Raw genomic sequence first — 21,543 nt, forward strand, 5'->3', positions numbered from 1 at the left:
GAGCGGCCGCCCCCTCCCGGCGTCTCTCTCCTCCCATTGGGCGGGGCCTACGCTGGACCGCCTTCAAGTCGAGCGTACCCAATCGTTCCGCCATGCTTATTGGCTGGCCGTCGAGCGGAGCGGAGGCCGCCGCAGCCCCGCGCCCTCCCCGCGCTCGTACCGATAGAATTGTTCCTTGTGTCGCCGGCCGGCCTCGGTGCCATGGTGCGTGGTACCCTCACATTTCCTCGAACCCCACGAACATTTGCAGTTACGCCGCGCCATCGAAGCGTTTGTTCGTTCAAACTATCCGGTTTTGCGGTGTTTTTGATTATTTCAGACGGGCTTGAAAGGCCTTGAGGTCCTTCCCCGGCCGCGGCCGAGCTAGACGTCGTCGTTTGACTTTGTTCGACAACGCGTGCTTTCTTCTCACAGAGTGGTCGGCGCCTCGGAGCAAAGCCCTGTCAAGCGACTCAAAGAAGGAGGAGGAGGAGGAAGAGAAGGAAGAGGAGGATGGGAGGAGAAGAGGGGAGAGAAGGGGGAAGGGGTCGGGCCACCACACGTGTCCCCAGCCCAGCATTACCCATCTCATGAGCTGCTCACTGCCACAGAGGGGCAGAGCCCTGCGCGGATACAACTGGGGCGCCTGGCCTGGGGGCCCCTGATGGGAACACAGTGAAAAAAATATACAACAAAAACACGTACGCGTTTTTTCCTAGAGTACTCACGCCCGCGGTCAAATGAATCGGAAAGGGAATGTAGTGTTCCTTAAAAAAGGGAAAAGAGAAAGAAGAGGTGAATGTGTTTAGTTTTAAAAGTTTTAAAAAGAGATTACTTGTGGAGCAAGGATAAGGAATGAGCGAGAATGAGTTATTGAGTCTGGCATAGGCGGAAATCTACATAACGTTGATACCCACTTTTTTTTAAAAAAAAGTTTATTTGATTTTATTGATAATTGTGTAATGTTCGATGATAGTTTTGCAGTATTCCGGAAGCTTGAAGGGCGGCCGCACCACAACTCGCTGACGCTATATGCAAGTCCACTTCAAATGTAAACGAATAACAATTTAAACAGGAACGTTTCTGTGCACATCTAGACTATATGCAATTTTGTTCCTCGACTGCACAAATTGTGTCAAGTTTTACACAATTTGTCTATTTTTAGTGGAGACCTGCAAAGAGCGTGCTAATCACCCTTCTTCGACAAGTGAGAGTGCGATGGAGGTAGGCATTTACCTCGCGTTGCAGGTCTCTAAGTTATAGGAACAAAACTGAATGCGTTCAGGATGCGCACAAAAACGTCCCAGTTTAAGAAACAAAATTGTTCCTTTACATTTTGGAGTGCATGCAGTACATGCATGTACAATTTAACACAGCTTTGAACAAAATTGAGCATTTGCAATTTTGTATGTATTATTCTTTTGGGCTTTTGACTTCTTTGCTTATTACTGAATGCCTATGCCCTTCCCATCCGCATGAGAACCGTGACAGGTATTGGCTGAGCTAGCCTATTTGACTATCGACCCAATTTTTGTTTACGGCTACGGCAAAAATTATAAATCTATAAAACAGAAGCGTTCCGGTTCCGCCTTTCCGTGGACAGTGCAAAGTTTCGTTGTCCCGACAACTGCGACGTTCCCTCGAATAAATGTTGGTTTTAACGATCAATACTGGTTTCTGGAGCTCAAGCAAAGTTTTCTGGATATCAACTAAAACTTTTGTTAAGGGAATACCCTACTTTTTCCATACGCGCATTCCTATCCACCACTTTATTGTTTATTCGCGATTATAGTATTTCGCTGATTGTATGTGCACAGAGTGTCGCCTCCAAGGGACCAGTTGACCAGTCCTTGCGAGATATTTAGTTAGACGAGCCCGATGATGAGAATAACGTCTTGGCTTTTCCAAAACTGTTTTGAGAAACCAAAGACATCGTTTTTATCATCCTGTCGGGTCAGCGCACCTGTTGGCACAGCCCAACAACAAGTGCGGTCAGTGTACAACTCTCCCGCAATTGGTCGACTTTTAATCAATTTCATCATAGGATTATTGATTATTGACAAATAATCGGCACCGTATCGCGCGCAATAGTTTATTGTATACGGTTTGCGGACGACGCGTGAAGTATATACACGGCGCGGGAGGGGCCTTGGCGTTGCTAGGCGACGGGGAGGCGGACCGTGTCGCGCCTCGCTGCTTGATTGGGTGCCGCGGGCCGCGCGGGGCGCTAGAGGCTAGAGGCGGTGGCGGCGGGGCGGGCCCGCGGGCCGCGCGCTCCCAGCGGATGCGGAGGGTGGGGGAGGGAGCGGGGGCGGCCGCCGGCCACGCCATATACAAAACACGCAAGAGCCAATACACGGCCGCAGGAAGGAGAGAAACGATAACCGCATGTGAGTCGTTTTTGTGATACTTAAGGTGTGGGTACTTGAACTTCAAGGCCCCCCCCCCCTCGCCCCGGTGTGTTTTTATTATCGTGAGCAGGAGGTTATTATTGCGAATTGCAAAGTATGTTGTGCAGTTTCGTTCATGAAGTGGACTCGGGCAGCAGAGCTCTGCAAAATCGCTCTACGAGACCGACCGTGCCAGACCGGCTCGATCAGCGCAGACCGCGGGACTGTGTGAGAGAGGGGGAAAGCTTGTTGGGTTGCCTACATTCGAGGCGGCAGGGACGCCAACAGGCAAGTCGCCACGCTCCGCCACGCCCGAAAACGTCCCCGGCAGCGCGGTCTGCGCTGACCGGGCCTCGGTCGGTCTCTGCAGAGCTGACCGACCGAGCCACGCGGCCTGACGCCTATGCTCACAGGCCGGGTCCGGTCAGACGCGGTCGGTCTGAAACGTCGATTTTGCAGAGCTCTGTCGGGCAGCACATATTGCCGGAAACTCGGCGACAAACACGACAAATAGCGAGCCTAATATTAAGGTCCGCATATTTTCGCCTGCTAGGGCGTGCAGCTGCAGCGGCGCAGGCGCGCGGCGGTGCTCTTGGGTGCGGAGAGGCGGCGCACAAGGAAGGGCGGCGGCGTGGCGCTCCAACGCGGCGCACCGAGGGGAGCTCATGGACTCTGGAATCCTTGTGTCGGCAGCCGTCAAAGGCGCGGCGGGGCGCATGGGCGCAAGTAGAGTCACACGTTCGCTCGGTCACCTTACGGTGCATTCCCCCGCTCCAGTTCGCCCCCCGGGATATAGTGATTCCGTCTTTCCTATTTCCGCCGAGGTCTTTGCAACGCGACCCCCGCGCGCCGCCACAAGCCGTCTGCTGCTGATGCGGTCTCGACAACGCCACACTCTCTAGCGTGCACTTCCGGGGACCACAAGTCGCCGACGCACTGGTAAAACGAATGTAAAAAGTTGCACACCAAATGTTGAATAGTTATTCCAAGTGTGCAAAGTGTGTACACTAGATGCTGGTGAAGTGAACTAGACAGACAGACAAGACAAAGACCGGAAGCAGACATTTTCATTTCGGTCAACAGAGTCAATATAGGCTATAAAGCTCAGCTAATAATTGTCACGGTTCCCATGTCGCAGAAGCAGAGAAACATCCACTGTAAAACCTATAGTACTACAAAGTCATGCGTCATGCGTACAGAGACTGAATGCATCGTGGCTTTTCGCCGTTCTGCTTCCGCCGTGCGTCCAGCTCGCTGCCGCGCTCCGCCCGGCCCCGGCTAAAGAGCCCGGCCCAGCCGCTCCGCCGCGGCTCTGCTCATCTGCTCCAGTCCAGTGCGCCCGATAGACGCGGCGTAGGCAACGCGCAGACGCGCCCGCGCACCTGGCCGCCGGCTGCCTACCTGCACGGCGCTATCCCAACCGGACCGGACCGGAGGCCCGCCCCGCTCTCCTCTCCGCGGAGGAGCTTCCAGCAGTGAGATTCGTCTGCCACCGTTTTTCTTTATCGCTCTTTCAACCTGTAGCTTTTCACAAAGCCTCTCTAATGTCCACTTCCAATTGATCTCTAACTGTACCTTCTGGCACTGACGACGTTCTCACACTGAAGCTATGGCTCTATCGCTTCAATACCGCGATATGTACGGTGTGAGTGCGAATAAGGACCAACCGCAGGGTGGCGGGCCCAGCCCGGCCCAAGGGTGCGCGCGAGCCGGGTGATTTGCGTGACATGTTGGTGGTGACTGCAGCACGTGTTGCCCCCCCCCCCTCCAACACACGCACACACACACATACACACATGTACACCAACACACACCGGGACCACGGCCGCCACGCCTCGCTAGCGCTGCTCGTAAAGGGGTCGGTCGGGCCGCCGCCGCCGCGCCCTACCGGCCGTCACTTCGCGGGGCCCAAGCTCACCGCAAAAACGCAAAACGCTCCAGCAGACTCTCTTGTGCCCCACCAATCCCCCATCGCTCTCGCTCTCTGTTTGTCTCTGTCTCTCTCTCACTGTTTCTGTTTCTGTCTGTATGTGCAGACTCCTGTCTGTCTGTTTCTCTTTCTCTCGCTCTCCTTTAGCGGAGACTCGGACGAAAAAGGGTTATTGTTTTTTCTGCACTCGTTACTCGCTGGCTTGGCAGGGAGGCAAAGCCGCTCAAAGGGTTTGCTTGGGCTGTCGGGTCGGGCGGGGTGCGGGGGTGGTGTACGGGTGTGGGTGCGCTGCACCACCGCGGAGCGAATGCAGCTCGGCGGCGGGGGCAGTGGCTGCTTGAGGCCGCCACGCCGGAAGTAAGAGGCACGCCCGCCCATGTGACCACTCCCCCCACCTCTTCTCTCTCCCCCTCCCTCTCTCTCCGCCAACAAGGTGAGCTGACCCCTCTCGCCCCTCCCTCTCCTTGTCTTTCCTTTTGATTCCTCTGGCTCTGGCCTCGCTACCGATAACGATCTTGTCGCCGCGCGGTGAGACAATCAAGAACTTATTTAGAAACTCGCCCCCCGGTTTGCTCCTGAGTAGCTTTGCAAAGCGGGGGGAGGTGGGGTGGGGTGGGGTGGGGCGAGGTAGGGCGGGGTGGGGATGCCGTCAACAGGTTAATCGAGCTATCACGCGGCAGCAGCGCCGCCTTCCGTCACCCCGGTTCCGCCCATTACCGCTCACTGGCCTGGCGCGGGCCGCCGCCGCACCTCCGCCTCCCCCACTCGCCCGTCCTGCTCCCTCCCCTCGGACACTGGGTATGGGGCGCGCGGCCGGCGCCCCGTCCGGCGCCTATCACTCCGGTGACGACATGCTCCCCTAGGCCCTGCCCTGCTGCCGAGGCTGCTGCTGCTGCTGCTGCAGTGCTGGCGCTGCCCTCCGCGCCCCGCTCGGCGCGCCCCGCTCGCTCTCAATCAAGTCATTTGTAACTCGTTATTTCTGTTGACGGCTTCGCTTCCCGCCCCGCGAGTCGGCGGGGGCCCCGCGCGGCGCGGGCCGCGGCTGCGTGCGAGGACGAGGGCGAGAGAGGGTGGGCCCTGCGCGGCAGAAGAGCCCCGCGAGAGCGCGGCGCGGCGCGGCTCGCCCCGGACGCGGCCGCCCGCCGCGACGGGACGGGACGGGACAGGGCGATTTATGGCGGGAATAAAAGTGTGCCAGTCAGGCAGAGCTGGGCGGGGCGGGGCGGCGCGGGGCCAGACAGAGGAACAGAAGGGCGAAGGGCGCGCCCGCCGAGCAGAGAGAGAGGAAGTGCCTCAGGCACTACGCCCGACCTGTCGCCAGGTGACCCTGGTGGTGACCCCACATGTCATGTACCATGGCATGCATGACATGCCTGAGGTGCTCCTCCGCGTCCGCATCCTCAGAGAGGTGCGCAGCCTTTGTCGATTAGAGGTCCCGCGCCAGGCTTGCACATTTTGCGCCTATCTCAAATAAGGCCCCTCATACTGAAATATCAACCGAAATGGGATGCATCTATTTCCGAAATCACCATATAATTCACTGTCCCCGGCACTAACATGTGGGCTAAAAAAGCTTGATTTCTCAAAATTGGGTAGTCCGCGGTTCAAAAAGTCACAATTTTGTCGAAATTATACCAATTGTTTACTTTTGCACCCAAATTAATTTCATTGATGAACCTGAGCGCGGTCTTATTTGAAGTGCCTTAATGGGGAATGATCAAGATGACCTCCACGATGCGCTATCGGGGGAGGGGTAGGTGGGCGGGTCGGGCGGCACCGCCGTGCGCTAATTAGAGGACAAGTAGTACCCCCCCGCCGGTGTTGGTGGTGGTGGTACAGTGTGATGCATGGCCGACTCCCCCTCCTACGTGTCGCCGCAGGCTCATCCTTGTTTGTTTTCGGTGTTACGCGTGTTGTTCGAAGCTGAGCCTCCTCCTGCCCCCCTCCCCCTGCCCCCCTATCCGCTCCACGCGCTCCCCATCAGGTGATGAATGCGCGGATGTGTCCCCCCCCCCCGGTCCCTCCCCCTTATCCCCATCATCCCTCTCCATCGTCCACTCCCACGCAATCCACGACTCGAGAGGAAAAAGAAATAGAGACACAAGCGAGGGATTTTTCAAATGGGCCGGGCTGGTGCGCGGGGGCGCCCTCCCGCGAGTGATGGATGCGGCGAGGGGCGCCCGATGAGGTTGGTGGGGGGGGGGGGAGGGGGCGCAAGCGTGGACAGGAGCAGGGGCTGTCGATGACGTGAGAGGCGTGTGCGTGTTGTCACAATGTTGCGTAGAGAGGCAGAGTTTTCATGATTTTCATCCATTATTGGAGCAGGCGGGGTGGGACGTGCGGGGGTGACCGTCGCAACAAGTATATATATTATGTTTCTTTGTAACTTTTACACAACATGGTATGGATGCAGAATAAATAATAAGGACACTCCTACCCCCGCTCCACTCGTGTACTATGCGCCCCCGGCGCCCCGCCCCGAGCATTTTCGCACTGCCTCGCAGCACTTCGCGGCGCTTCACTTGCCCGGCTGTATAACTCATGCCTTGCCGCCCCCGCCCCCACCGCTGCGACCCGAGGCGGGGGCAGGGGATCAACGGCGTCAAATGAGAACGCGCGCTACAGTCGCACAATAAGTACAAGGTACTGCTGACACTAGGAAGTGCCCGCCAAGTCAAAGAGGCTACAATACGGGGTGTCCTCCATCTGTTCCACCAACTGCCATACCTTGCCTCAGATATATACGTTTTATTGCCTAGAGCTAATTTTGATGAAATTCACAGCCGGAGGTGGTTTCCTCCTTGGAGGAATAACCCTCTGTGGCCCTTCTCCTCCTATAAAGTCAGAATTTTCGGAATTTTCTCTCTGTGCTTTGTGCCTCCTCTCTCCCCTACGGGAGGGCGGGGCGATGAAGGCTGCCGACATACGCAGCGCCGCTGCTGCTGGCGCCGAGGCTGTGCCTTAATTACCGATTTAACAGCAAAGTAATTTATGCGTCGCTCCCCGCGGTGTTTGTGTTCGTAATAGTCCGGCCCCGGTCGCTCCCGCTCGCTCCCGCTCGCGCTCCCTCTTCTGCTCCCGCTCCCGCTGCCGACCGTGGATCCCTTTATTATGCACTTTGAAATGAGATGGCCGGCCTCCAAGAAGAGGATTCCGTCTGAATTATGTCCTCGAGTGAGCGGCAGGAGAAGAGCAAGGGGAAAAGGAGTAGTACGTGGAGGGAGAGGAGGGTCGAGCGCAGAGGATAGGGGAGGGGAGGGAGTGGGGACCTAAGAAGCGAAAGTAGCAAAAGTAGTGTCTTTGACAGAGAGGGGGTTGAGGGGAGTTTGTAGTCCCAAATAACGAGCGACTCATAGACGGCTCATCGTCTCTGCCGGTTTAAAAAAAATATGTGTGTGTGGGGGGGAGGAAGGGACGGAGCAAGGACCAGGGAGAAGGGCGAGATAGGGCAGGAGTGGGGGAGGGGTGGGGAGACGGCGAAGGGAAGGAAGCACAGTTGAACGGCAGCGTCAAGTCCTGGCCTTCTCCTCATCCTCGCGTCGCCTCTTATTGCGCTAAAAATAAAAAGGATCGAAATTGGAGGGGGAGGGGTAGAGGTGGGGGCGACTGACTCTTCTACTCCTCCAAAGACGGGGAAGAGAGGAGGAAGGCGAGGGGCGAGCAGACGACATTAGGGAGGAATTCCCCGCTCGTTCGACATCCCCGCCGAGATGAGTGATACGGGCCCGCGCGCCCCCTCCGAGCTCCACCGCTCGCTAGGAGGGAAGGCCCATAGGACCGTCGTCGCGACGACGTGCGGACAATGCGGTTTAGAAGTGAAAAGCGGTTCTCACCTGCGCCGCACCTGTCGCCGTCGCCGCGTCCCCCGCCGCCCCCCGCGGGTAAGTGGCCCGTGACCGCCCGGCTCCGCCCGGCCCGGCGCTGTTTGCGTTGGCGGTATTCCATTATTCTTGATGATTCCGCCCAGGAGACCCCGCGGTGGCGGGGCATGGCCATCTCGCATGACGCATTGCTCGCGCGGCTCCGCTCCGCCGCTGCTTTTTGCGACGCCAGACGGACTATCGTCTTCCTGCCAGAGACTCTCTGTATGCTGCTGACTGTGAGGTCTGTGAACCCCGCCCCTTTTCTCCTCGAGTTCACATATTTTTCAAATAATGCGCCGTCTATCCTCCACGATCGGCTGCCGCTGCTGCGCGCTCCGCTCCGGTCGGGCTGGGTCGGATATGGAGACGGCGGAGACAGGTGTCTACTGAACCAGTCCGGACCGAAATTTCACCACCGGCAACTGGGCCTTGAGCGCCACACCACCTCGATGACATACCGGTATCGACGTTGCCCGTTCTTGGCAGCAGCAGCATCAGCGCCTCTACTCGGAGTGCGCGCCAAAGTGGACTCGCCACACTACAAGCTGGCTAACGTCAGAACAAAATATCAAGGATCAAATGCCACATTGTGCTCAGCTGTAGACCAACACTCCCGCCGACTAAATTGTTCCACATCGATTTGGTGCTAAAAGTTGCAATTGAAAGGTAGAAGTGGGTTATTTTGGGAAAACCACTCTGGCTTTCGGAGGAATGTTTCGGTGCGTGAGTTTGCTACTTTGATAGTTGTTTCTTTCGCGCCAAACAGTGAGCGCCCTCTAGCTTAACGGTTTTCTGCCTCAAAATAAACATCGCATATCAGCTGTGGCTGTGAACGGTGATTTAAAGATTTAGTTTTGGTGAGAAATAATGATATTTTTCCATTTTACGAGGTGAAACCCAACAAGCAATCTTGAAACAAATATAGGATTGTCAGGATAGTGTTGAGTTATTTTGTTACCGTAAAATGTTCTGCTGAACGCTGCTGTTCACAAACCTGTTGAATCTGTTCTTTTAATACAATCAGTTCAATCAAAGCATAGCAAAACATGATTATCAGTTGTATGTTTTTTGTTTGATCTAATGTACACCATCCATACTTAGTATCAATTTTCTATTAAATTAAAACAATAATTACTGTCTACCACTGTCTACTGTTTGTAGAACTGTAACGGGCTCCTAGCCTTATATATTCAGAATAAGTCCTGTTATAACACAACTGGTTTTTTTACAGAATTTATTTTATACACCATGCCACCTAAAAAAGCTAAAGGTTATGCCTTTGCAGCACCTCTTCCCAAAAATGAAGTTCTTACTGATACCTTAAAACAAAAATGGGTTCTTGGGCAATCTATTGGGAAAGGTGGCTTTGGTGAAATATATTCCGCAGCTGCTGGAGAAACTCCACCCAAAAAGGACTCTGATTTCTGCTACGTTGTTAAAATTGTGAGTAATTTTTAAACTATTGCCTGTTAATTATTTTGATTTTTCAAAGTGAAGTATCTTTGAAGTGTCTTTTGTTTTATGTAGGAACCAAGGGAGAATGGACCTCTATTTGTGGAGAAAACATTTTATCTACGAGTTGGCAAAGCTATTGATGGTATTTAATAGAATAATTTAAACAGTTTAAACATTTGTGGAATGACATCATAATAGAGTACTATCTAACACTGATTTCCATTTTTATAGTTAACTCATGGCGGGAGAAACATAAACTGAAAACATTTGGAATGCCAATCATGCATGGTAATGGGTCCCATGAAAGTGGTTCTAGCCAATACAGATTTCTTGTCATGGATCGTTATTCAAAAGATTTATTATCTGTTTGGGATTCATGTAACAAGACTTTCCCCCTTTCGACAGTTCTGCAAGTTTTGATTCAAGTTGTAAGTGGATTTTTTTGTTGTTCCTAAATCTGAAATGTGTTTCAACCTTTCACTAACCATGAACAATTTATTTTATTACAGCTTGATGTTTTGGAATACATTCACAGTAAAGGTTATGTGCATGCAGACATTAAACCAGCAAACCTCCTCATGGGTATGAAAAAAGGAACTGAAAATCAAGTATATGTAGTTGATTTTGGTCTTGCTGCCCGTTTCAATGGCACTAAGGATCCAAAGAAGGCACACAATGGTACCATTGAGTATGTTAGTAGAGATGCTCATGCAGGAGGTAATGTGTAATCTATTTGATTTACGAACCTAGTTACTTTTAGTTACAACCTCATTTAATGTTGTATTTTGTCTTTATGATTTTTTCTCAGGTCAAACTCGTAGGGGAGATATGGAAATCCTTGCTTACAACATGGTTCACTGGTTGTCATCCAAATTACCATGGGAAGGCATGATTAAAGACTGTGTTGCTGTGCACAAAGCCAAGGAAGCAGCAATGCAGAATGTACCTCAGTTTTTAAAAACATGTTTTGGGAAGAAACAAGTTCCTGGTATGGATTCTTATTTTCCATTATGTTATTTTGACTTTTCAGAAAAGTACTAATTGGTACGTTGACTGCCTAACATCTGTTTTGTTTTAATTGTTGTTTCAGATGTAGTTTCAAAATTTGTGAAGTATGTTTCTGAAATGGGATTTGAAGATGAACCTGATTATAGTAAAGTGAGGAAAATGTTTTTAGATGGATTAAAGTCTGAGGGTGTTAAGTTTGAATCTCCTTTGAGTTTCACCAAGCCACTGGAACAGCAAAATGGTGACACTAAAAAAGGTATAATAACATGTTCTGATATAGTTTTGCTAATTATTTAGGACTTTTTGTTACATGGGCTTGTTTAATTAATTTGTTTGACTTTGGTGTGTCCCTTCAGTTCGCACATCTCCTCGCAAGGTTACCAAGAGAGGGTCTACAAACACAAGATCTGGAACCAGTAATGAATCAGAAGTGGAAAATAGAGATTCCTCTTGCAGTGATATTTTTGAGGAATCAGATGTTGAACAGGAAGAAACTACAGTTAAGAAGAGACGAGTTGCTTCAAAACCCAAACCCAAACCCAAAGAAAAAGTTAGTTGGAGGGACTGTCCTACTGCCAAGGCATCTAGGGTAACAAGACCAGGTGAATTCACTCCTGCAAATCCTAAGCCAAAGAAAAAGAGCTAAGGAAATTAGGATGGTAAGCAAAGATTCAAAAATGTCTGCCCGTAAATTTAATTTGAATGCTATGATCTCAGAAATTTTTTGTCTGTAACAGTATTAAAGTATCATAGTGGATAATCATGGTAGTTTTTAAATTTGAGAAGAAATCTTTAGCTCTTCTCAAGTGGACCATCATTCCAGAAGTCAAATAAATAATTTTTTCATATAAAATATGTTATAATTCAAACAAGTTATGTACCAAATTAACATAAATCACAGAACAAAATTAAAGCAAGATTGGAACACAAGATTTGCTAATTAATGGGTACCTTATTAGACTACATCACAATTCAAGAAATTTGTTGAAAAAATCTATGATATCTAAAATTGTACCTTATTCTTAAAAGTCACATGGGTCCGACTAGGAACGGTCATCTTTACATCACCTTGTTACATCACTTTTGATGGGGTGTAACAGCTTGTTTTAAGTTAAAATTCAAACCATCAAGGTACTCTGATGCTTCATCACGCAATGATGCAGCTTTCTGAATCAGTAATAGCTAGAACAGAAAATAACAAATATATATGTAACTCAATTTAAATTTGACCAACCACTTAAGTTTCAAACAACACTTTACCTTAGCTGCTGCTACAATTTGATAAGCTGCTTTCTTCGGCATGTGATCTAACTCTCGTACTAAACGGGTTGGTTCAGCAGAAGCTACATCTCGAAGGCTGCGGTATCCGGCATTGTAAAGCTGCCGAGCACGCCCCTGGTGAGAATAATTTTTCAAATGAAATTACAGAATGTATGTAGAAAATTTTAAAGTTATGCCTTATAAATATAATATTACAATATATTTGTCTCACAATTTTCACAGCGGGCAGTTCCATAAGAGGTATAAGTTCAATTGAGCAGCAGTGAGACAATCGCTGTACCATGACTTCTAACAGAAGTTTAAAACACCAAAACTCCTCCAGTACCTAACAAGAGAAAGAGAGTTTTCTTTTACAAGTCAGTCCCATGGCTAAAACAAACACTCCAAAACAGCACTTGGCTGACCTCACAGTAACGTAGAACACATGAAGCAAAACCTGAAGCAGCTTGAAGTAAGGTGAACACTTGTCCTCTAGATACTTGAAACTTATTAGATACATCCCAAATTGACCTCTGATGCCATAAGTCATAGAGCATAAGAGTAAGATAAAATCTGTCAACCACTACTTGAGGTATTGCCTGAAATTAAAACGATGAGTGTTCTGAGAAGGGGATTTTAATTTTTCCATAAGTAAGTAAAGCAATTACAAAGCGGATACCTTGATTGGACGCCTATTCATAATGGCTACAGCAATAGCTTCTGTAATGCCTAATGTATTAGCTACCTTCAATTCCTCAGAGCCAAGACTCATGTACTAGAACCATAACAAAATACTTATTTAAAATAAAATAAAAAAAGATTTTAAAAAATAACTTTAGTTTAAACAATAATACTTACCACATTAAAATACACTTGGTTCGCATATTTAATGGTCTCAATCATGCTATAAGGTGTGACAGCAAACAAAAGATGAAGGTGATTTACCAGGACCAATTTTTCTTGGGCTAAATGTAGATCATCATATAGACGATGAGCAGTAGCCATGTCAAAGGACCCTAAAAGACAGACAGATTTAATTTTAAGATGAAAAAAGTAGGAAAATTGTAATGAATCTCTCTAGAAATGACATACCTTGAACAGCAGCTTCACCTATTTTGCTCAAGTTGAGAGGAGTTGACAGGCCAATATTTATAGACACATTGGAACATTGTGCTTTAGACCGATTTTGAATTACAGCAGTTATAATGTCAGCATCATTCTCCATACAAGATGTCTCTTTCAAAACCTTAAAACCACCTTCAGACACCAAAGCCTGCAAAAAATAGAACAAGAAAACAATTCAAATTGTACTCAGTTTGCTTATTGAGTTGGGCTTGGCTTTTTTTGGTGGTCTACCTGAATACATTCATCAGCTAGCTTCAAGACATCAATACCCAATCTCTCTGCTTGTACCCATAGTAATGTATGTTTTAAAAAGGCATGTATATCAGACCGACATGAAGCTAATTTGAGACTAACTGAGTGCAATACCAGTGCTTTCAGGCCAGCCCCTACATCAGCGCCCAGGTAACTCATTGTCTCAGTCATACTGGACGTCAATAGCTCCAAAACCTATTAACATTAAAAAATTATTATTATAACTAACAATAGTTTTGTAGAACCTGAGCCAAAATCCAAACTAGTTAACTGTACAAATATTACCTTAGGTGTGTCTTTCCAATTGCACATTAGTATGCTCTCTCCTATGCCACCAAACCCAGCTCGGCCTGCTCTTCCCACCATTTGCTTGTATCTACTGAGATCAATAAATTCTATGCCAATGTAAGGAGATCTTAAAATGACCTAACAAAACAGTAGAAATTTCAGTTTAAAAAACAATAAGTACAAAAATTAGCCTTATGCTAATAAAAGGAAATTTGGAAAAGAAAAAAAAGGAAGGGGAACCGGAAACCACTCCATACTTACTCTTCTAGCTGGTAAATTTACACCAGCCGCAAGTGTGGATGTACAGCAAATGAGACACAATGTCTGGGCTAAGTAGGCTTCCTCAAGAAGGCGGCGTTCAGCTGCTGTCAATCCTATCGGACTAAAATCTTTACACAACTTCTTCACTTTTACAGGTAAAAACACAATTTATAGTTTCAAAACGGTACCTGAGTGATGATATGCAACTCCATAGGGCAAAGTTTTAAAGAGAATAGGACAGATTTGGCCATTGCCCTCGGCAACAAGTGCTTTGTAAAGGGCTCTTTTCTCTTCAACCCTGACAGTCTTCAAATTCCTGTGTAAAGAAGTATATTTAAATGATAAAAATGTACTACACATTACTTTTAAACAACAAATATAAACCAAACTTACTTTGACATGTTTTGACAGATCAATAATGCTACATTTTCACAATTTTTACGAGAGGGACAGAACACCAGACAGGACTCATCTGGCACAACTTCAGACACAAGTGCTCCTATTAGATCTGGATCGTTTTGAAGCTGCTCCTCAGTATACTTAATAGAAACAAAAAGTATTTAAGAGAAGACATTGTGCTGAAAAGCCTTTCTTATGGTAGGAAAATAATTTTAAAATATGACAGACATCACAGATATGCTTACATTGGACTCTAAAGTACGTTCTTCAAGCAATGGTGATTCATCAGTTCCTATCAAATTGCGCTGAATACTATAAATAGTTTGTCCACATTTTAGATATTCTTTTAATTCAACTGGTCTAAAATCACCAGTGTAAGTCTTCGCATCAAGAAATTTGGCAATTTCATTTAGATTGCCAATTGTAGCACTCATCCCAACTATTTGGATATCACCTGGAAAGAAAATTTTGATAGTTTTTATTAAGTTATTTGTTTTACTAGCTGAGCAGCTGAGGATGTATGCAGAAGTATAGACCTTGAGAAAAACGCAAATTGGTGAGAAGTGATTCCAAAGTAGCTCCACGACGTCCTTCTCCAAGAAGATGTAATTCGTCTATTATGACTAATCCTATTTCATGTAACCTATTTTCATTTATTAGGCAATGGACAAGACCAAGAGCTTTCTCAATAGTAGCAATGTAAACGGCATTATTAGATCTGCGCTTCTTTGGAGGGTAGGTCCCTTTGCCCCCTGCATATTCTTCAACAAAGAAATCAAGCTCAACTGCTAGTTGAGATATAGATCGCACCTTCAAAAGCAAAATTTTGGTGTTTCATTTCGAATAGTGGTATACGTTTTTAAAAATAACTTCTTGCTTAAGTAATATGTAGTTACACATTTCTGGCTTACCTTTTCTTGCACAATTGAGACATATGGAAGAACAAATAGAGTATTTTTCTTGTTGATTAAAATTTCTTTCAGCAATAAAATTTCAGCAACTAATGTTTTACCACCACTGGTAGGTAGTGCGTAAACAAGATTATGCCTCTTTTGAACTTCTGGCATTAAAAGACATTCTTTTTGCCAATCTGAACAGAAAGGGTAACTGTAACATTGATAATAGTAATATAAAAATAGGACTGGAAATTTCACAAAATTTTTGTCAGACGTACCATAGAGTTCTTTGATTCCTCTGAACTTTTCTATCAGTTGCTTAACAATTAAAGGGAGTCCAAAGAAATTACAATTGTCTGACACACTTGGTACAGAATCATGAACTCTATTTCTGATAGGTGTAGTATGATTATTATTATTCATTAATTGCTGTTGAAGCTTTTGTGAAAATGAAGGAGAATGGCCCAGTGCAATTGATTTGTCTCCAAGCCTCATGGACTCATCCCAGTTAATATCGGCCAGTCCTTGCATACTCACTTCAACTTTTGTGGCATTGAGCGGTAGGTGCGGACTTGTTAATTTACTAACACCCATGATTTTGGGAGATGGCTTTAACACTCTGGGGCAACTTTTTGGGGTGGCAGGAGATTTAACATACACTGAATATTCCCATGGCTTTTCATCTTCATCGTCAATTGATGCTCCTTCACAACCACTGTCAGATACATTTTTTTGTGGCTTTGGAGACTCGTCAAAAAGGTCCTGTTCATTTCCCTCAGGTGAGTTTTCGTCAAAAGGAACAGCAACAGCAAGGAGTTCACAATCTTGGAGACTGTCATCTGGTATTTGCTCTTGAGGTATCAAACATCTTTGAGTAACTGTCCCAGATTTAGTAATGGGACTTGAGTGAGCCGACACATCTTTAGGAATGAGAATGGGAGACAATCCTGGCACAATAACAGTCTTCTCATGAGGCTTCTGTGATGCTTCTTCTTCAATTGCTGCGATCTGATCCAAGCATTCACTAAAAGTGTCGTTCACAGAGAGGAAATTACTTTTGTGAAGCACTGTTCTGTTTGTCAAAGACGTGGAAGGTGAACCATCCTGATTGAGTTTACGTTTCAAACTAAGGCGTCCCTTACCGAACGAACGATTTCTCAACATTGTGCCTGAAATAAAGTTGAACAATTGTTTTTTCAGTTTAAGAAATTTTGACAATACTATTAATTAAACATTGACACATTTTCCACACCACACCAATGTTTAGGTATTCTCCTAACCCATTGAGCCAGGTAGGCCTTGTGAGCTCTTGTTGCTCCAACGATCAAACTTACTCTTCAGTATCAAGTTCAAAGGAACAAGATAAGAGATGACGAGTTTCGATCGCCGAAGACTTAGGAGTCAAAAGTCCTTTACCACGGAGGGAGGAAGTGAAGTTGAATAATAATTCGGCGTTGATGTACCATCTCTAAGCATTTTTGCATTTGACTGATTTGTCAAACCCGCGGGCGCCACATTTGAACTGTTTTGTTTTGATTTTAGTTGGTGGATGGCAAATTTCTCGTTCAGGAAATATCTTAGAGCTAGCGTAACAGTAAATTTGTCATCGTGCAGTGTAGAAGAGCAGACAGGTGGTAAACACTAGCAGAAGCAGAAGCTAGCCGATGACTGGAGTTGTCTCACATTGTGCACCATATTTTGTTCAAGGAAACGCCGAGTAATCTTTCTGCAATGTCACTAGTTGTCGGATGGTTGTTTGAGAGCATTGTACTTCGCGCTTATGATGCTATTCGTAACTTTGTGTCAAATGAGAGGTAAGATATCCATGGCCATCTAGGCTGCTAAATGATTGTGTGAGCCTGCAATGCTTTTGTGTTGGGAATCTTTGTCATAACTACATTTCTGTTTGTGCCAACATCACGTCCTGCAGTTAAGATTGGAGTTTAATAACTAACCATCTCTGTCATCGAGGATAATTTGTATTGAGTGAAAACGGAGGTTATGTCGTAGCTTCATTATATTTGATAGATTTCATATTCTGCCATTTAACACAGGACATTTGAGGGTGAGTTTCTTGAATTTTGTCTGTAGTTAGCTCGATCACCATGGCTGTTGTTGACTTGGCTCTGCGATGAACTGAATTAATTCAAGCACTAAGTAAGAAGCACATTAGGTGGAAATCATATTCTCAATTGCACCATAATAAATAATATTTACACAAAATGTTTTGGGCATTGATTGTAGCACTGTTGAAATAGATCATCCCATTTATTAGTACAGCTTTCCTTCTATTTCAGTAACATGAACAATCTTCCAAGTGCTCAACTGGGCACCGCTTCCGGTTGGAAGCAGACCTATGCAGAACTCAGCGCCTGCAATGATAAAGCGGACAAACTTCTGGATGAGGCAGTCACCTTAGAAGGTCAGAATGAGCATAGTTCGGTAAGTGTCAATAAGTGCTTGTTATATGCTTCTACTGGACCAATGTTCTCTGTTTTCCTTAGTATTATCACATTGTCGAAATTAATTTTGATTGATTTTCATTTTTCTTTAGGCCCTTGCTAAGTATTCCGAATGTTTGACTGTCATTGAGCATGCTCTCTCCTTACCTATTGTGTGCCCACCTGATCCCAACCTTTCTTGGGAACGTGGTTGTATCATTGTGCAAAAACTTAAGAAGGACAAGTAAGTAAAATTTTAAAGTACAGCATCATTTTGCTCTCTTCATAATTTCCAATTCTAACTTAATTCATTTATATAGGAATGAGATCAAGAGTAAGGTGACTTTTCTACAAGGGAACGACAAGGACCAGGCAGGTTCTTCATCAAGTCCAGCACAACCTCCAAGCTATGATGAAGCCATGGGCATATCCAAGTCAGGCGAGGCTGGTGTGGTTCAAGGTGTTGAGCCAGCCCTTCGGACATATCGAGAACTTGGCGAGGCTCTAAACACTTTAAAGGTCTGTTGATTGTTAGTTATAATTATTCTTGATTTCCTTTTCTCTTGTTTTGTGACATCCATTGGGTAAATTGTCCTGTGTTGCAGCACATAAATGTAAAAAATAATAAAAATGCTGCGTTCTTATTTTGAGTAAAAATCATCTTGTCAATATCTTTTTCAGCAAGCATACAGAGCCATTATAGGAAGTTTTATTGCAAGTGCAGGCCAGAATAGAATCCAGGTAGCTTTAAAAAAACTGCCCCATGGTAAATTATTTAGTGAAGATCTTTGACTTTCCTTGGTATTTTTGTATTATGAACAATTCATGACTAATGTGGTGGTGGCCTCTTAGGATTAAAACTGTATTACTTAGCTCTGTTGTATTCGGTTTCATAAATCACTAAAGAACAGCTTCTCTATAATTGCCCTAGTGACCCAAAATTAAGTTACTTGGCCTAATCTTTGCACTTGTAGTTTTTGTCTATCTGTCTAAACTTTGTGCTTGTATGTATCTTTTTCTGGAGCGATCTGGTTTTGTAGGGCTGTACTAGTTTTTATTCAGTACAACTTGAGCCAGATTTCTCAAAGTTTTTAATTTGTTTGTGCAGGTGAATGAAGCTTCTGGAGATGCAGAAGTTATATTTGCTTATGACAATGTTCGTCTGTACTTTATTTCTCCTGATGGTTCTGTCTCATCATCTTCTGAACCAGAAAGGATGCAAATTATTCAATTTACTGGTAAATATAATCTTGGGGTTAGATTTGATAAGTGGATCCTAATTTGTTAACTGCATGTATATTTCTTGTTCTAGAGGACAATGTGGAAAACCGCCCCCCTGCTTACCTTCAAGTTGGTACTTGGATTTATCCATTAGTACCGGGAGTATCACCTTGCTTTCGCACAAGCTATCGAGCATTCATTCTTCCTGACATTCACTCTGACATTGAAGGTAGATGAAATTACTTTGAAAAGAATATCAGTCAAATAAGTGATAGCTTACTTAGAGTTGATGTTTATTTCATGCAGGATCGGCAGTTGGACTGATTCTTCCTGAAGATGCTGATGAGTCAGTCTTTGAGCTTTTAGAAATCATTCTTGATGGGATCATTCTTCAACTTGAACCAGAGGAGAAAGGTCTTCTTCGATCCCGTCGAGAAGTTGCAATGGCTCACTCAGTTGTCAGGGGTAAGAAGAACCAATTACTTCTGTTTCTTTTCATGCTATGCCCTTCCAGCTTTTTATTTATACTTTTGATTTAGGTGCCCGTTGGGTGAGTAGCAGACTTATCAGTGGTGCAGAACGGGCTGGTGATCTCATGAACAGAAGCACTCCCAAAATTCTTCAGCATATTGAGCGAGAACAGCCTAAAGAATTCAGTCCTAATGTCGCAAAAAGTTTTGAAGTTGCCAAGAGTGTTTCAGGCAAAGCTGTTCAAGTGACCGGCTATGTTGGTTAGTGAATTTTCCAAAAAGATAAAACTTACTATTTGTGTATTTAATCTACTAACTGTTTAATCTTAACACTGCTCTACTTAAATTAATTAATTAATATTTGGTAAAAGTTCAATGTACTGTACATTCCCCATGTTTCAGCTGGCAAGGTTGGTCTAGCAACATCAGCACTAGGACGCTTTCTTGCTCCTCACATACAAAAGCAAGGGACACGTCTTCTCACTAACACATTTAAAATGGATGAAGAAGCGGCCAAGAGTAAAATGGATAATGTTTTAGAAGTCACTGCTGGAGCAGTTGAAGCTTTTGGCACAGTGTATGGAGCACTTGATCACTCTGCTCACATTCTAGCTGGAAGTCTAGCTAGTAATACTGTAACATTGGTAAAACACAAGTAAGCAGAAACAACATTTTCTTTTATTTCTTAGGATCTGAAATTTTTTGGTTTGGTTATCAAATTTGATTTTTTTATTAATAGGTATGGAGCTCAGGCTGGACAAGTAGCAGGAAACACCTTTGATACAGTTGGTAATGTGTTTGTTGCTAGTCATGCCATCAAACGATTAAATCCCAAGTATATTGCAAAAACAGCAGTGAAGGAAGCAGGTAAAGCTGTCATTGATGATCAACGGAAACATCTTTTAGATGATTCAAATACTGCCCTGATTGCAAAGGAGAGCATGCATCTTGGAAAGTCAGATTGAAATTTGTGTTCCTTTTTGTTGATGAATGATCTCTCAACTATTCAATTGGTAATTATGTCATGTGGGAATTTGAAAACTGAGTCATTAATCTATTGTGTCATTACTACTTTTGGAGCCATGACCTATGTATATTAAATTACAATCTAATCTTATCTACAAAATTGAAGTGTGCTTTGAATAGGCCAAAGGTTAGCTTTTGCTGTGTGTTTTAAATATTACAGCTCGTCATTTATTTTAAGAACACATGCAAAAGATCAATGAGATTGAGGCAAATGCTATTTAATTGAATCAAACAAATTATATTTGTATATTTCATCCCCAGATTATTTTTTTGATATTTTTTTTTTTTTTGTGATTTCCTTTCTATTCATCACTAGTCTTTTAGTTTTAATTTAAATTCCTAAGTTGCAAAACTATGATATTGATTCTCCATCTAGCTATGTCCTACTAATATGAGAGTTTTAAGTCTGAAGGTTTTGATTTAGATTGCCTTCTGTAATTTTCTTCTTTTTTAAATTTTTTTTTCTTCTTTCAATCTTTAAGCCACCTATCACTAAGCTTAGATGGGGAGTGACATGTAGTAATCCATCTATCTACTCACTCTGCATAAACTTTATTTTGCTCACATTTTCGTTCCATATCCTTCAATGACATTGAATCAATCCTTTGTGCTTTTTTCTCTTCGTTCTATTACTCATATAGTTTTCTAGAAATTTGTTGGTATGTTGGAAGAGCATTTTATTCATGTTGAAAATGCCTATCATTTTCCCCTTTACATTTATTTTGTATCTATTTGTTTTCATTTAATAAAATTTATCAAGACCGTTGAATTTTCCTTTTTTTTCTACACATATTTTGATTTCATGTTAAGGCCTATAAAAGAATGTTATCACACGCAGACACAAACGATCGCGCATCTTTGAGTCTCCTGTCTCTTTTCTCTGCTTCTCCTGCTACTGCTACACCTTTCGTCCCCCCCCCCTTCCCCCGTTTTCCCTTTCCAACTCTCTTCTCTCTGTGTCCACCCCCCTATCCTCCTCGTCGTTATCCCCACTGTGCGGAGCTGGCCCAAGGATGCTGGGGGCGAGAGGAGAGGAGGGGTAGTGCGAGACGTCTCCGTCTCTGTGGGTCGTCGCGTATCCTCGGGCAGGGGAAAGAGGTAAGGAGGGTGGGGGCGCCCATGACGTCGCGTCTCGCGTCCCGCAGAGCGGCGGCGTGTGGCATCGGCGACGGCGTCGGGGGGCCTCGCGGGGCGCGGGGTGGCCCGAGCCCGAGCATGCAGGACGCTAGCGCCGGCAGGTCGCTGGCACGCCCTCGGCACGCGGGCGGGGCGCCGGGGG

At 45.5% G+C, this 21,543-nt stretch overlaps 3 protein-coding genes and 1 long non-coding RNA gene across 12 annotated transcripts in view; 3 read left to right on the forward strand and 1 right to left on the reverse strand.

The window, feature by feature from the left end:
* Window positions 1-917, forward strand: part of LOC127750399 (uncharacterized) — an 11,116-nt gene extending 10,199 nt beyond the window's left edge. Inside the window, exon 2 of the long non-coding RNA XR_008011673.1 lies at window positions 415-917. This is a non-coding gene — a long non-coding RNA (uncharacterized LOC127750399). The remainder of the gene's footprint in view (window positions 1-414) is intronic.
* A 7,991-nt stretch (window positions 918-8,908) lies between these two features.
* On the forward strand, window positions 8,909-11,555 carry LOC113203739 (nucleosomal histone kinase 1). Of its 4 annotated transcripts, XM_026418579.2 has the most exons (9): window positions 8,909-9,019; window positions 9,394-9,605; window positions 9,690-9,759; window positions 9,849-10,045; window positions 10,127-10,334; window positions 10,426-10,605; window positions 10,708-10,881; window positions 10,982-11,284; window positions 11,363-11,555. In XM_026418579.2, the coding sequence occupies exons 2-8, from the start codon at window positions 9,411-9,413 to the stop codon at window positions 11,269-11,271; spliced, it is 1,314 nt and encodes a 437-aa protein (XP_026274364.1). In that variant the 5' UTR covers window positions 8,909-9,019; window positions 9,394-9,410; the 3' UTR covers window positions 11,272-11,284; window positions 11,363-11,555. The 4 variants fall into 4 exon arrangements, with proteins under 4 accessions (XP_026274364.1, XP_026274362.1, XP_026274363.1 ...); XM_026418577.2 differs by having other exon boundaries at window positions 10,982-11,385; XM_026418578.2 differs by lacking the exon at window positions 8,909-9,019 and adding an exon at window positions 9,028-9,052 and having other exon boundaries at window positions 10,982-11,385.
* LOC113203737 (helicase POLQ-like) lies at window positions 11,461-16,668 on the reverse strand. 4 transcript variants are annotated; one of them, XR_008011672.1, is made up of 17 exons: window positions 16,570-16,668; window positions 15,385-16,275; window positions 15,122-15,300; window positions 14,747-15,020; window positions 14,456-14,664; window positions 14,205-14,350; window positions 14,000-14,127; window positions 13,812-13,924; window positions 13,548-13,688; window positions 13,242-13,457; window positions 12,978-13,158; window positions 12,744-12,901; window positions 12,565-12,660; window positions 12,311-12,484; window positions 12,102-12,231; window positions 11,886-12,020; window positions 11,461-11,807 (listed from the first exon to the last, which is right to left on the reverse strand). XR_008011672.1 is itself a non-coding variant. In XM_026418570.2 (17 exons), exons 1-17 carry the CDS (start codon window positions 16,580-16,582, stop codon window positions 11,703-11,705), a joined length of 3,273 nt encoding a protein of 1,090 aa, XP_026274355.1. In that variant the 5' UTR covers window positions 16,583-16,668; the 3' UTR covers window positions 11,461-11,702. The 4 variants fall into 4 exon arrangements, 3 of the variants coding, with proteins under 3 accessions (XP_026274355.1, XP_026274358.1, XP_026274359.1); XM_026418570.2 differs by having other exon boundaries at window positions 12,118-12,231; XM_026418573.2 differs by having other exon boundaries at window positions 12,118-12,231; window positions 16,441-16,616.
* Window positions 16,669-16,711: 43 nt separating this feature from the next.
* On the forward strand, window positions 16,712-21,033 carry LOC113203738 (protein spartin). 3 transcript variants are annotated; one of them, XM_052272016.1, is made up of 12 exons: window positions 16,776-16,920; window positions 17,037-17,171; window positions 17,404-17,548; window positions 17,661-17,791; window positions 17,868-18,066; window positions 18,229-18,288; window positions 18,656-18,785; window positions 18,860-18,997; window positions 19,075-19,233; window positions 19,308-19,499; window positions 19,641-19,893; window positions 19,978-21,033. In XM_052272016.1, the coding sequence occupies exons 3-12, from the start codon at window positions 17,408-17,410 to the stop codon at window positions 20,201-20,203; spliced, it is 1,629 nt and encodes a 542-aa protein (XP_052127976.1). In that variant the 5' UTR covers window positions 16,776-16,920; window positions 17,037-17,171; window positions 17,404-17,407; the 3' UTR covers window positions 20,204-21,033. The 3 variants fall into 3 exon arrangements, with proteins under 3 accessions (XP_052127975.1, XP_026274360.1, XP_052127976.1); XM_052272015.1 differs by lacking the exon at window positions 17,037-17,171 and having other exon boundaries at window positions 16,712-16,920; XM_026418575.2 differs by lacking the exons at window positions 17,037-17,171; window positions 18,229-18,288 and having other exon boundaries at window positions 16,714-16,920.
* Window positions 21,034-21,543: the final 510 nt, after the last annotated feature.

This window comes from Frankliniella occidentalis, unplaced genomic scaffold (assembly GCF_000697945.3).
Source record: "Frankliniella occidentalis isolate FOCC.00 unplaced genomic scaffold, Focc_3.1 Scaffold184, whole genome shotgun sequence".
In the NCBI taxonomy this organism is placed as follows: domain Eukaryota; kingdom Metazoa; phylum Arthropoda; class Insecta; order Thysanoptera; family Thripidae; genus Frankliniella; species Frankliniella occidentalis.

Bases quoted from the DNA above. Each gene is read 5' to 3' on its own strand.
- LOC113203739 (XM_026418579.2), top strand. From the start codon at position 9,411: ATGCCACCTAAAAAAGCTAAAGGTTATGCCTTTGCAGCACCTCTTCCC. The intron at 10,046-10,126 runs GTAAGTGGATTT...ATTTTATTACAG, and splicing joins TGCAAGTTTTGATTCAAGTT to CTTGATGTTTTGGAATACAT. The intron at 10,882-10,981 runs GTATAATAACAT...GTGTCCCTTCAG, and splicing joins AAATGGTGACACTAAAAAAG to TTCGCACATCTCCTCGCAAG.
- LOC113203737 (XM_026418570.2), bottom strand. The intron at 14,128-14,204 runs GTAAGTTTGGTT...TTCTTTACACAG, and splicing joins ATCTGTCAAAACATGTCAAA to GAATTTGAAGACTGTCAGGG. The intron at 11,808-11,885 runs GTAAAGTGTTGT...TTTCTGTTCTAG, and splicing joins AAATTGTAGCAGCAGCTAAG to CTATTACTGATTCAGAAAGC.
- LOC113203738 (XM_052272015.1), top strand. From the start codon at position 16,838: ATGTCACTAGTTGTCGGATGGTTGTTTGAGAGCATTGTACTTCGCGCT. The intron at 17,549-17,660 runs GTAAGTGTCAAT...ATTTTTCTTTAG, and splicing joins GTCAGAATGAGCATAGTTCG to GCCCTTGCTAAGTATTCCGA. The intron at 18,067-18,228 runs GTCTGTTGATTG...TATCTTTTTCAG, and splicing joins AGGCTCTAAACACTTTAAAG to CAAGCATACAGAGCCATTAT.